This window comes from Oncorhynchus masou, chromosome 6 (assembly GCF_036934945.1).
Source record: "Oncorhynchus masou masou isolate Uvic2021 chromosome 6, UVic_Omas_1.1, whole genome shotgun sequence".
Taxonomy (NCBI): Eukaryota; Metazoa; Chordata; class Actinopteri; order Salmoniformes; family Salmonidae; genus Oncorhynchus; species Oncorhynchus masou.
In genome coordinates this window covers 66,800,361-66,813,156 of record NC_088217.1, presented here as the reverse complement: position 1 = coordinate 66,813,156, position 12,796 = coordinate 66,800,361, and the positions used below count along the sequence as shown (strand labels likewise).

Genomic DNA, 12,796 nt, shown 5'->3' with positions numbered 1-12,796 from the left:
AGAGAGTGTGAGAGAGAGTGTGAGAGAGAGTGTGAGAGAGAGTGTGAGAGAGAGTGTGAGAGAGAGTGTGAGAGTGAGAGAGAGAGAGAGAGTGTGAGAGAGAGTGAGAGTGAATGTGTGAGTGTGAGAGAGAATGTTTGTTTAGGTTGAGCAGTAGTGCTAAAAAAGATCATATGAAAATGTCACCACCTTAATGTTTATTTACTTAAAAAGAGAGAGAAATGGAGCGAGAAAGAGGGTGCTGCCGCTGTAGAATACTTCATGCTAACGAGAGAGAGCTCCAAATAAACCCGGCCAGGCTTTAAGACAACATGGATCGTCTGTGACTCGGCTCCACACCACCGCCTGCACACACACATAAACGCCCACACACACACATAAACGCCCACACACACACAGCTTTATTACAATTGCCTGTTGCAAAATCATCCTTAGTTACCATACGCACAAAGCGAAATTAATAAGAACACCATCACATCCCCATATACTGCCTGGTGATATCCTATGGAATTATCCATATTATGATACACACTGAGTGTGCAAAACATTAGGAACACCTTCCTAATATTGAGTTGAACCCCCTTTTGCACTCAGAAAAAGCCTTAATTCATCAGAGCATGGACTCTACAAAGTGTCAATTGTTCCACAGGGATGCTGGTCCATGTTGACTCCAATACTTCCCACATTTGTGTCAAGTTGGCTGGATGTCCTTTGGGTAGTGGACCATTCTTGATACACAGGAGAAACGGTTGAGGGTATAAAAACTGGACCATTCTTGATACACAGGAAAAACGGTTGAGGGTATAAAAACCCAGCAGCGTTGCTGTTCTTCACACAATCAAACCGGTGTGCCTGGCACCTACTACTATACCCTGTTCAAAGGCACTGAAATCTTTTGTCTTGCCCATTCACCCTCTGAATGGCACACATACACAATCCATGTCTCAATTGTCTCGAGGCTTAAACCTGTCTTTAACACATACTAGCCACACGCCAACCTCCCCTTCACCTACACTGATTGAAGAGGATTTAACAGTTGACATCAATAAGGGATCATAGCTTTCACCTGGATTCACCTGGTCAGTCTAATGAAAAGAGCAGGCGTTCTTAATGTTTTGTATACTCAGTGTATACTTCCATCCATTTTATTTTTTTAAACTGGCACCGGGTTACCTTCAGGCGAGTCTTTTGAGCCTTGTGGGCCTCAAAATCCAGCATTCACCTGGATGCACCAGGTCAGTCTATGTCATGGAAAGAGACGTTTTGTACACTCAGTATACAGTCTGTTTAGGATCTCCATTCTCTCAGAGCCAGAGTGTGCTTGTCCCAAATGGCACCCTAGCTCAGGCTCTGGTCAAAAGTAGTGCACTTTATAGGGAATAGGGTGCCATTTGAAAATCAGCCAGAGAAAGACACTTGGTGTCTCTCGGCAGTGGACAGGGACTTGAAGTATGGATTAATCTCCATGTTCTGTTGAGAAGATGCATGTAAACCACTTGTGGTGGTTCATCTCGTCGCTGTGATCTGCGTCGGCACAGAGGGAGGCGAGCCCGAGGTCTCCAAGTGAGGACACACACACACATTCATGTACACATGCACGCACTCATGCATTCAAGCATGCACACAGATGCATCATGTGCCCGAGAGCACACATGCGCGAGCACACGCTCACACTCACTCGTGGTGGGTCGTGGTCGAGGGCTCTGCGGCGGATGACCTCTAGCTCCTCGTAAGCGGGCGCAGCACGGGCCTGCTGGAGCTCTCTCCTGAGCTTCTGGACACGCTCACTGACAGAAAGAGAGAAATCAAAGAGAAAGAGTTCCATTAAAATCACAGGCTGACACATCAACCATAACACAGGAAGCATATACAGTATGTAAAATGTACTGTGTATTATACACGGAAAGAGACCACAGACCAATATATGATGAGAGACAGCGAGGAAGAGCGAGAGAAAGAACCAAGTTCGGTAACCCACACACACAAACATACTAATTGATGCATACACACCCACATAATGCACAAACTAACTCGACTCCCAACCTCTCCCACTCATACTAATGATGTGACCCACGGGCAGGTATTGATTCTTGGGCAGGAGTGAGAGCTTCATTAGAGGGGAACCAGCACAGGCATACATGCTAAAAGTTCCTTTAATGACCATGGCCTTAATTAGCAGGCCTGGCTGGTGCTCTGGTGGTGCGCTGACAAGAGGATGTGAATGTGTTGTTCTAAATCATCCTACCGCCAGTCAATGGGGACAGACTGAGGCAGACATCGATTTGTATGCAGAGTCTCTCTCTCTCTCTCTTTCTCCCTCTCTCTACACAACCCAGCCCAGCCTGACACACAGAGGAACAGAGCTTCAGTCCCTCACCTGCCACGCAATCAAACGGACACATAGACAAACACACAAACACAATACCCTGCAGCTACCACCACTCAGGTGGTACCAACTTGAAATTTGGGCACAAATGTATTTCTCGCCTAATTCTTCCATTGCTTTAAATGTGCAATGTACAAGAAGGTCCAAATTAGGACTCGGCCCGAAAGGAACACGTGAAGACAGACCCTCGTTCTGTTTGCTGTTTGTCTTGAAATTGAGGACTTCACTGTTTAAGGTGAGGATGTTTTAAAAAAATGTTTTAGCAATCCTTTCACCCCCCCCCAGTAGCTACAGCAGCTGAGCAGGGACATTCAGAGGAGAGAAAGAACCCATTTTCAAAAACCCATTGATGCGGTCCTCGATCCGTCGTTAGGGCTGCCATCTTGATTGAGCGTGCATGTCGTCTCTTGTAATGAAAAAATTATTATAATGATGCTCCCCGGCACATCGGAGACCCTCCAGATATCAGTGTTGCAGAAATAAATAAATACCATTAGGTCTTGTGCTGAAACTGCAGGGCAGCAAGTCATGACATTCTTCCTCAAAGGAGAGATCATGGATGCGTGCAAAATGACATCCTATGCCCTAAAAGTAGTGCACTACAAAGTGCAGGGCTGCCCAACCCTGTACAGTCGTGGCCAAAAGTTTTGAGATTGACACAAATATTAACTCCCACAAAGTCTGCTGCTCCAGTGTCTTTAGATATTTTTGTCAGATGTTACTATGGATTACTGAAGTGTAATTATAAGCGTTTCATAAGTGTCAATGGCTTTTATTGACAATTACATGAAGTTGATGCAAAGAGTCAATATTTGCAGTGTTGACCCTTCTTTTTCAAGACCTCTGGCATGCTGTCAATTAACTTCTGGGCCACATCCTGACTCATGGCAGCCCATTCTTGCATAATCAATGCTTGGAGTTTGTGTCAGAATTTGTGTTTTTTTTTTTTGTCCACCAGCCTCTTGAGGATTTACCACAAGTTCTCAATGGGATTAAGGTCTGGGGAGTTTCCTGGCCATGGACCCAAAATATTGATGTTTTGTTCCAAGCCACTTAGTTATCACTTTTGCCTTATGGCAAGGTGCTCCATCATGCTGGAAAGGGCATTCGTCACCAAACTGTTCCTGGATGGTTGGGAGAAGTTGCTCTCGGAGGATGTGTTGGTACCATTCTTTATATATGGCTGTGTTCTTAGGCATAATTGTGAGTGAGCCCACTCCCTTGGCTGAGAAGCAACCCCACACATGAATGATCTCAGGATGCTTTACTGTTGGCATGACACAGGACTGATGGTAGCGCTCACCTCGTCTTCTCCGGACAAGCTTTTTTCCGGATGCCCCAAACAATTGGAAAGTCCAATCCCTGTACCTTTTGCAGAATATCAGTCTGTCCCTGATGTTTGTCCTGGAGAGAAGTGGCTTCTTTGCTGCCCTTCTCGACACCAGGACATCCTCCAAAAGTCTTCACCTCACTGTGCGTGCAGATGCATTCACACCTGCCTGCTGCCATTCCTTAGCAAGCTCTGTACTGGTGGTGCCCCAATCCCGCGGCTGAATCAACTTTAGGAGACGGTCCTGGCACTTGCTGGACTTTCTTGGGCGCCCTGAAGCCTTCTTCACAACAATTGAACAGCTCTCCTTGAAGTTCTTGATGAGCCAATAAATGGTTGATTTAGGTGCAATCTTACTGGCAGCAATATCCTTGCCCGTGAAGCCCTTTTTGTGCAAAGCAAGGATGACGGCACGTGTTTCCTTGCAGGTAGCCATGGCTGACAGAGGAATAACAATGATTCCAAGCACCACCCTCCGGTTGAAGCTTCCAGTCTGTTATTCAAACTCAATCAGCATGACAGAGTGATCTCCAGCCTTGTCCTAGTCAACACGCACACCTGTGTTAACGAGAGAATCACTGACATGATGTCAGCTGGTCCTTTTGTGGCAGGGCTGAAATGCAGTGGAATTGTTTTTTGGGGGGGATTCAGTTAATTTGCATGGCAAAGAGGGACTTTGCAATTAATTGCAATTCATCGGATCCCTCTTCATAACATTCTGGAGTATATGCAAATTGCCATCATACAAACTGAGGCAGCAGACTGTACATGGAGAGCTACCCTCGTGTAGGTTTTTGCTCCAACCTAATCTAGCACACCTGAGTCTAACAATTAACTGGTTGATAAGCTCATGTTAGTTGCAACTGGGGATAGGCAAAAACCTACAGGAGGGTAGCTCTCCAGGAAGAGGGTTGAGTAGCCCTGCACTTTGTAGTGCACTTCTTTTAGGGAATAGGGTGGTGGCATATTAGACACAGCCCATGTGAACGTTCAGCACGTACCTACTAAATGACTCCCCATTCATTCAGTTAATAAGAACCCTAGTTTGATGATTATTCCCTATTGGAATTTGGTCTCTAGGTACCCTCTCTAAGGTCAGAGGTTACCGTAAAGCAAGTCTTAGTAATTGGTATCTGGGCCCCTGAGCCATAAAAATCAGCCATGTGTGTCCTTAAGCGATTAAGAAGTTTCAAATGAATAGCCTATTCAACCCCAAGGTCTCAGCCTTCATGTAATGTTTTGGATCTCGGCACGGAAGGATGAATCAACGAACAGATAAGGAAGAGTATTTAAGCAGGGGTGTCAACCTCATTCCACGGAGGGCCGAGTGTCTGCGGGTTTTTGATTATTCCTTTCAATTAAGACTTAGACAAACAGTTGAGGGGAGTTCCTTACTAATTAGTGATCTTAATTTATCAATCAACTACAAGGGTGGAGAGAACCTGCAGACACTTGGCCCTCGGTGTAGTTGACATTTTGTTTTACCTTTATTTAACTAGGCAAGTATTTACAATGATGGCCTTCCCCGACCAAACCAGGACGATGCTGAGACAATTTTGCGCCGCCCTATGGGACAGCCGGATATGATATACCCTGGATTTGAACCAGGGAGTGTAGTAATGCCTCTTGCACTGGGATGCAGTGCCTTAGCCCGCTGCGCCACTCGAGTGTCCACCATCTTGAGGGTGCAAGATTATTACAAACCTTTCCAGAAGTATAGTTTTGGTGTCCTTGTGCACATTTGTGTTTAATAAAACACTTAAAAATATTGCTCTTGCATCAAGCATTTCTCAACTCTCAACAATTCAGTGCACCTATAGGAACTGCTACTCAAAGTACTTTGAAGTATCAAGGGAGAGAGAGAGAGAGAGAAAGAGAGAAAGAGAGAGAGAGAGAAAGAGAGAGAGAAGGTAGTGGGCACTATGGTTGAATGGCGGGAACCCCGGCTACCGAGATATGCCGCCCAAAACTACTCCCTTTTCCCAGGATAAATAACCCCGGTAAATTGAAATTAATTATTTATATGAACACATGGTGTGAAATGGAACTGTTCAATTATATGCCATGTCTAAATATTGGTTCGGTGCAGCCTCTGCATGATAATCAAACGCTCAGGGTGGGGACAGACAGCACCATCCCAGTATTGAGGGCAGTTCACAATGCGTAGACCTTTCATCTCACCATGGTAAATGTATTCTTTTGTGACAAGTAGGCCTGCTTTTTCTGCAGCATAGTCTATGCAGTATTATAAAGATGGAATGTGTGTCTGACTTACCCATCTCTATCTGGCTTTCGGGAGTCACCTTATTGGTTTTCGGGGGTCACTTTATTGTAAAGATGATATTAAAAAAAAAAACATTGCAGCTGCAGAGTTTTAAAACAGCCTGTCGCTTGAACGTCGGTGCACGCGAGAGCACTCTCTCGAAGTCGTTCACCCTCCATCAACTCCATTGAGACTGCACCCACAATAGATAATCCTGTTCTAGAGTGATACAATATAAATCACCCGATATATGGACTACTAGAGATAAGAAAAAAACATGTTTACCCAAGAGAGCATATAGCTAGCTACATCTATGGGCTTTCATGTTTTTCTGCTGTGCGTAATGTGCAGTAGCCTATATTATATATGCATTGGGTAACGGCACAATCATTTGGGCTTGGCCTCATTTAAATGTCTTTCATGTAGGGCTCATACCATTTATTTCATGTATGGCTCATCAGGCTCAGGTAGCATCAGGCTCTAATCAAATTCGGACATAGGCATAATTATATGCTTTATAATGCTTTTGAAGGATAGTTCCGGATTTGGCGGGAAATACCGGGTGAAAAGTGGGAGAAAAGTGATTTATTCTCGGGATGGAACATTTTCCTGGGATGATATTTAACCCTAGTGGGAACTGGGCAGAGGGTTCTGTACTTAGTTCAACTGTTTAAGAGAATACAAAACATTTCAGAATAATGTGTGAGGTTATATCTCCTCCATTAAGCATACACTTTAGGCAGAAAGCAGAAATACTAAGATTACTGAGAAGCTATTTTGGATACAGAACTGGTGATTCAGCTGGCCTTTGAGGTCAGGTCCACCCACCCGCACCATGTCTATGCAGGCACGTGTGTTTCTTTGTGTGTGTGTAAGTCCATTCGTGTATGTCTATTGGAGCCTCGGACCAGGTTGTCATCAGAAGCTAATTTCTCCTCTTGTTTGCCAGCCAGACACCAGGGAGACCAGAGCGCCAGTGGAAAGTTCAGTAAAGGGTAAAGATATCCATTTTCCCTCTTTTCCAGGGGGGAGGGTTGGGGGAGCCAGAATTTTCAGAACCTTCCATTCCCTTTGGTCTCAGGGATGTTTGTCAAACCTGTGTGTGTATACGTCCAACCTCAGGAGGACTAATTAGGGAGACTTGGACAATGAACTAGGGCCACCGGGACTGGGACTGTCTCTGACTGGCCACATCAAAGAGAGGACAGGACAGGACGAAGGAATATTTAAGTAAACGGAAATGGTGCTGTGTTGATCATCCGCTGAGGAACTTTGCAATTATGGTGGCTGAGAGGGCAATGGTGTGTGTGTACAACGATTCGGTCAGCAGCATAGTTCTGGAGAACTCCAACCCACACTTTCCAACTGACACCACGAGTGCATACTGTCCTTATGGGTTGCAGATGGACTAGTGTCTAGAATTATGGCTATATACTTTGTATTCTGACGTTCATATTTTTTATTTAACAACATTGAAATACAATACATAAGCAACAAGGCTTGATACGAAACTCCTCAGGTGACTATTTTCTTTGTTCCTTCCTTCCCTCCTTCCTTCCCTCCTTCCTTCACTCCTTCCTTCACTCCTTCCCTCCTTCCTTCCTTCCTTCCTTCCTTCCTTCCTTCCTTCCTTCCTTCCTTCCTTCCTTCCTTCCTTCCTTCCTTCCTTCCTTCCCCTGGTCTGTGGAGAGACTGGCTGACCTATTCTCTAATAATATTTGACAAGCGTAGGTACGTTTTTGTCTCTCCACAGGTCAGCCTCTCGTGTCGCTGTAATCAAATGTGACGTCCATCCATGGACACACCTGCCATCGAAGTCCAAATGAAAACATTTCCAGCACTAAATGATGTAGACACTCCAGAGTCAACTTTCTCCTTTCTGACAGGTGAGGGGGGAGGAGAACTACCACTACTGAGCATGTGCACATCAAACACACGCGTAGGTCTGTATGCGCACACACACACAACACACACAAATGAAGCCACAATATAATATAATTCTCCACTATCCAAATTGGTCCTCTAAAAGCGGCATTGGATTCTAGACTGGAGTGTTGCTAGGTTACAAAAAGGCTTCGCTGAAAAAACCACTGAGCGGGTTTGAGTGTGTGTCGGGCAAAGCTGTGTGTCCATATGCATGAATGAATCAATGAATGGGTGCGTTTCGCAAGCAGATGTGTGTTGTAAGTCTTCAAACGTGTGCGTGTGTGTGTGGTTGGAACCCAGGACTATGTGGCGTAACTAAACTATCATACAGTCAATTCCAACCAGACTAAATTGATCATGTCACGCTGTTGCTAGCTCAAATTAGTCATCCATTACAAATGTCAGGCAGAATATGGAGTGTTCAAATTATGCTGCTGTAGTCGAGCAGGGAGAGGAGAGGCGAGGGAGAGACGAAGAGACAGCAAGGCGGAGAAATAGAAAGAATTAAGTGGCCAGTTAGACGAGAGGGGAGGAGCCTCACTGGTCTGTCAAGCTGCTAGACTGTGGCTAATTATCCCCCCCTTTTGTCCCCCCGCCGCTCTCTGTCCGACTCGCTCCCTTCACAGCAGCCAATCTGTTCCTTTCCCTTCCCTCTCGCTCCCCTTTCCTTCCCTCTATCGCAACCTCCCTCAAACTATCAAATTAAATCAAACGTTATTCGTCATATTCCTCGTAAACCGGTGTAGACTTAACAGTGAAATGCTTACTTAGGGGTCCTTTCCCAACAATGCAGAGTTAAGATAAAGGTTTAAAAAATTAATAAAACAAAAAAAGTAAATAGTGACATGAGGAAGAAACACACAGTGAATTATGAATGACAATAAGGAGTAAAACACAAGATGGCTATATAAAGGGAGCACCAGCACAGAGTTGATGTGCAGGGATACAAGATATTTGAAGTAGCTATGCACATATAGGTAGGTGTAAAGTGACTAGGCAACATGGTAGATAATAGACAGTAGCAGCAGCATATGTGGTGAGTGTGAACGTGTGGTGTCAGTATGCATGTGTGTGCATTCTATGTGTGGGCGTATGTAGTGTGTGTGTGTGTGTGTGTGTGTGTGTGTGTGTTGGGGTTTCAGTGTAAGTATGTGTGTGAGTGTGTGGGTAGGGTCGAGTGTGTGTTCAGAGTCAGCACAAGAGAGTTAGTGCAAATAAGGGCCAATGCAGGTAGTCCGGATAGCCATTTGATTAGCTATGTAGCAGTCTTGTTTAGCAGTTGTAAGGCTTGGGGGTAGAGGCTGTTCAGGGTCCTGTTGGTTACAGACTTGGTGCACTGGTACTGCTTGTCGTGTGGTAGCAAAGAGAACAGGCTTTGACATTTTTTTCCTGGTGTAGACTTTGTTTGTTACCTCTTTCCCTTTAAAATGACACCACCTACTTAATGATTCTAAACAGCGTACTTTAAATGTTTGCTTCGGGCAAAGCTTGAGGGTCTGCGGACCCGAAACCCTCACGCTGAGAAATGGCCACAGTATTCTCATAAATGATGTATCCACGGCTGTGTGTTGGGTTGTTAGCGATACAGCACATTCGGAAAATATTCAGACTCCGAGTTTTTCCAAATTTTCTTACGTTACAGACTTATCCATAATGCAAAAACAGGATTTAGAAATTTAAGCAAATCTAAAAAAAATAAATGAAATCATACATTTACATAAGTATTCAGCCACTTTAATCAGTACTTTGTTGAAGAATATTTGGCAGCAATTACAGCCTCGAGTCTCCTTGGGTATGACGCTACAAGCTTGTCACACCTGTATTTGGGGTGTTTCTCCCATTCTTCTCTGCATATCCTCTCAAGCTCTGTCAAGTTGGATGGGGAGCGTCGCTGCACAGCTATTTTCAGGTCTCTCTAGAGATGTTCAATCGGGTTCAAGTCCAGGCTCTGGCTGGGCCACTAAAGGACATTCAGAGACTTGTCCGGAAGCCACTCCTGTATTGTTTTGGCTGTGTGCTTAGGGTTGTTTTCCTATTGGAAGGTGAACCTTCGCCCTAGTCTGAGGTTTTCATCAAGGATCTCTTTGTACTTTGCTCCGTTCATCTTTCCCTCAATCCTGACTAGTCTCCCAGTCCCGGCCGCTGAAAAACATCCCCCAGCTTGATTCTGCCACCACCATGCTTTACCGTAGGGATGGTGCCAGGTTTCCTCCAGACGTGACGCTTGGCATTCAGGCCAAAGAGTTCAATCTTGGTTTAATCAGACAAGAGAATCTTGTTGCTCATGGTCAGAGTCATTTAGGTGCCTTTTGGAAAACTCCAAGTGCCCTTTACTGACAAGTGGCTTTCGTCTGGCCACTCTTCCATAAAGGCCTGATTGGTGGAGTGATGCGGAGATTGTTGTCTTTCTGGAAGGTTCTCCCATCTCCACAGAGTAACTCTGGAGCTCTGTCAGCATGACCATCGGGTTCTTGTTCACCTCCCTCACCAAGGCCCTTCTCCCCCAATTGCTCAGTTTGGCCAGCTCTAGGAAGAGTCTTGGTGGATCCAAACTTTTTCCATCTAGAATAGGCCACTGTGTTCTTGGGGAATTTTTGGGTACCCTTCCCCAGATCTGCGACGACACAATCCTGTCTCAGAGCTCTACAGACAGTTTCTCAAACCTCGTGGCTTGGATTTTGCTCTTACATGCACTGTCAACTGTGGGACCTTATATAGACAGGTGTGTGCCTTTCCAAATCATGTCCAATCAATTGAATTTACCACAGTCAAGTTGTAGAAAAATCTCAAGGATGATCAATGGAAACAGGATGCACCTGAGCTCAATTTCGAGTCTCATAGCAAAGGGTCTGAATTCTTATGTAAATACATTTTATTTTTTATTATACAAAATTTTGTATAGAAAAATAAGTGAAATAATTAAATAAAAACAGAACTTTTAACATAAATACATTATCTATCATGGATATTTATGTTTTTAAATGGATCTTTGAAGGCAACAAAGATAACAAAATATCCCCCCATGCTTGCCCAATCCCACTGACCCCATAGTGACAGTATGACCCACTACAGCAACGCTAGGTCATACATTGGAGTGCACTGTGAAGGAGTGATTTCTTGTTTTTTGGATCAACTCACCTGTCGCTCGGAGGGGGCTGAAGCTGTGACGTGGAAGTCGAGGGCGGGGCTCTCTGCTTGTTAACCTTGGCATAGAGCCCCTCTAAGTCTTCTGCCGAGGGCTGGCGGCTGTGCGAGGGTCCGCCGGGGGGTGGTCCCCCGAGGGCTCGCTGAGGAGAAGGGGTGCGGCTGAGGTAGGAGGGCGAAGGGCCCTTGGGGGGCTCCCGAAAGGTGTTGATACGGGCGTAGTTGGGGTCATGGTCATCGTCCTCTAAGTCGGGTGGCAGGGGGTCGGGGGTCACGTGGCCATCCCGCACCTCCATGTATCGGAGCTCGTGTCTGTCGGTTATATAAGAGGGGATAGATACCGTCACTCACTGTCTGAATCAAACTCACATTAACTTGATGGGATTGGACAAAAAACGGCATACATTGTATATATGTAATAGCGTGGTGTTTGAATGATCAAGGGTGGAGCCAGAGAGTGACAGACAGGAAGACCGAGACAGACACACAGACAGACCATTGATTGATATACATACAGATAACAGGGCAAACAGTGTGAGCTCACCTCACTCCCTCCTCAATCTTGTTCAGCTCCTCCTCGCTCAGAGCCTCCAACTTCTGCTTGGCAGCCTTCACCTCCGCTTTGCTCTTCTCCTCCCTTTTCTTTCCAAACCTGGGGGGGATTGAGAGAGAAAGAAGGAGCGAGACAAAGTGAAAAGAATTGTAAGATGTTTAATTTGGTATTCAAAACATTGTGGCAGTTCGTAAAGCGACAATAGAGGCTGCAGAGATTATGAAAGGAACTAGTTGAGCAGCAGGCCACATAGCAGTGGAGGGATGACAAGAGGTGAGAGAAAGAGTGGATCCGAGGCTTCATGTTTGGAACCAAACAGCAGAATCTAGTTCACACCGCAGCCAAACATGTGTTCACACTTCCACACAGCAGGACACTGCACAGCATCGATGACACACATAGACCCTGTACACACACACACACACACACACACACATATATATAAACACACATATAAACACACGTCAAAAGTTTGGACACATCTCATTCAAGGGTTTTTCTTTATTTTTACTATTTTCTACATTGTAGAATAATAGTGAAGACATCAAAACTATGAAATAACACTTATGGAATCATGTAGTAACCCCAAAAATAGCCAAACAAAACAGATTTTATATTTGAGGTTCTTCAAAGTAGCCACCATTTGCCTTGCTGCTCCCGAGTGGCACAGCGGTCTAAGGCACTGCATCTCAATGCAAGAGGCGTCACTGCAGTCCCTGGTCCGAATCCAGGCTGTATTACATCCGGACGTGATTGGGAGTCCCATAGGGAGGTACACAATTTGGCCCAGCGTCATCCAGGTTTGGCCAGGGTAGGTCGTCATTGGTAATAAGAATTTGTTATTAACTGACTTGCCTAGTTAGATAGAGGTTAAATAAACAATTGCCTTCATAGGATGCCAAGAGTGTGCAAAGCTATCAACCAGCTTTACCTGGAATTCTTTTCCAACAGTCTTGAAGGAGTTCTCACATACGCTGAGCACTTGTTGACTGCTTTTCCTTCACTCCGCAGTCCAACTCACCCCAAACCATCTCAATTGGGTTGAGGTCGGGTGATTGTGGAGGCCAGGTCATCTGATGCAGCACTCAATCACTCCCCTTCTTGGTCAAATACCCCTTACAAAGCCTGGAGGTGTGTTGTGTCATTGTCCTGTTGAAAAACAAATGATAGTCCCACTAAGCGCAAACCAGATGG

General features: G+C 45.2%; 1 protein-coding gene across 2 annotated transcripts in view; it reads right to left on the bottom strand.

Annotated features, from left to right (window-relative positions):
- Positions 1-12,796, bottom strand: part of pard3ba (par-3 family cell polarity regulator beta a) — a 174,945-nt gene that overhangs the window by 24,806 nt on the left and 137,343 nt on the right. For both annotated transcript variants that reach the window (XM_064969419.1, XM_064969420.1), the window contains 3 exons: positions 11,594-11,701; positions 11,044-11,361; positions 1,679-1,787 (listed from right to left, as the gene is read on the bottom strand). In XM_064969419.1, coding sequence (XP_064825491.1) covers positions 1,679-1,787; positions 11,044-11,361; positions 11,594-11,701 — 535 coding nt within the window. The remainder of the gene's footprint in view (positions 1-1,678; positions 1,788-11,043; positions 11,362-11,593; positions 11,702-12,796) is intronic.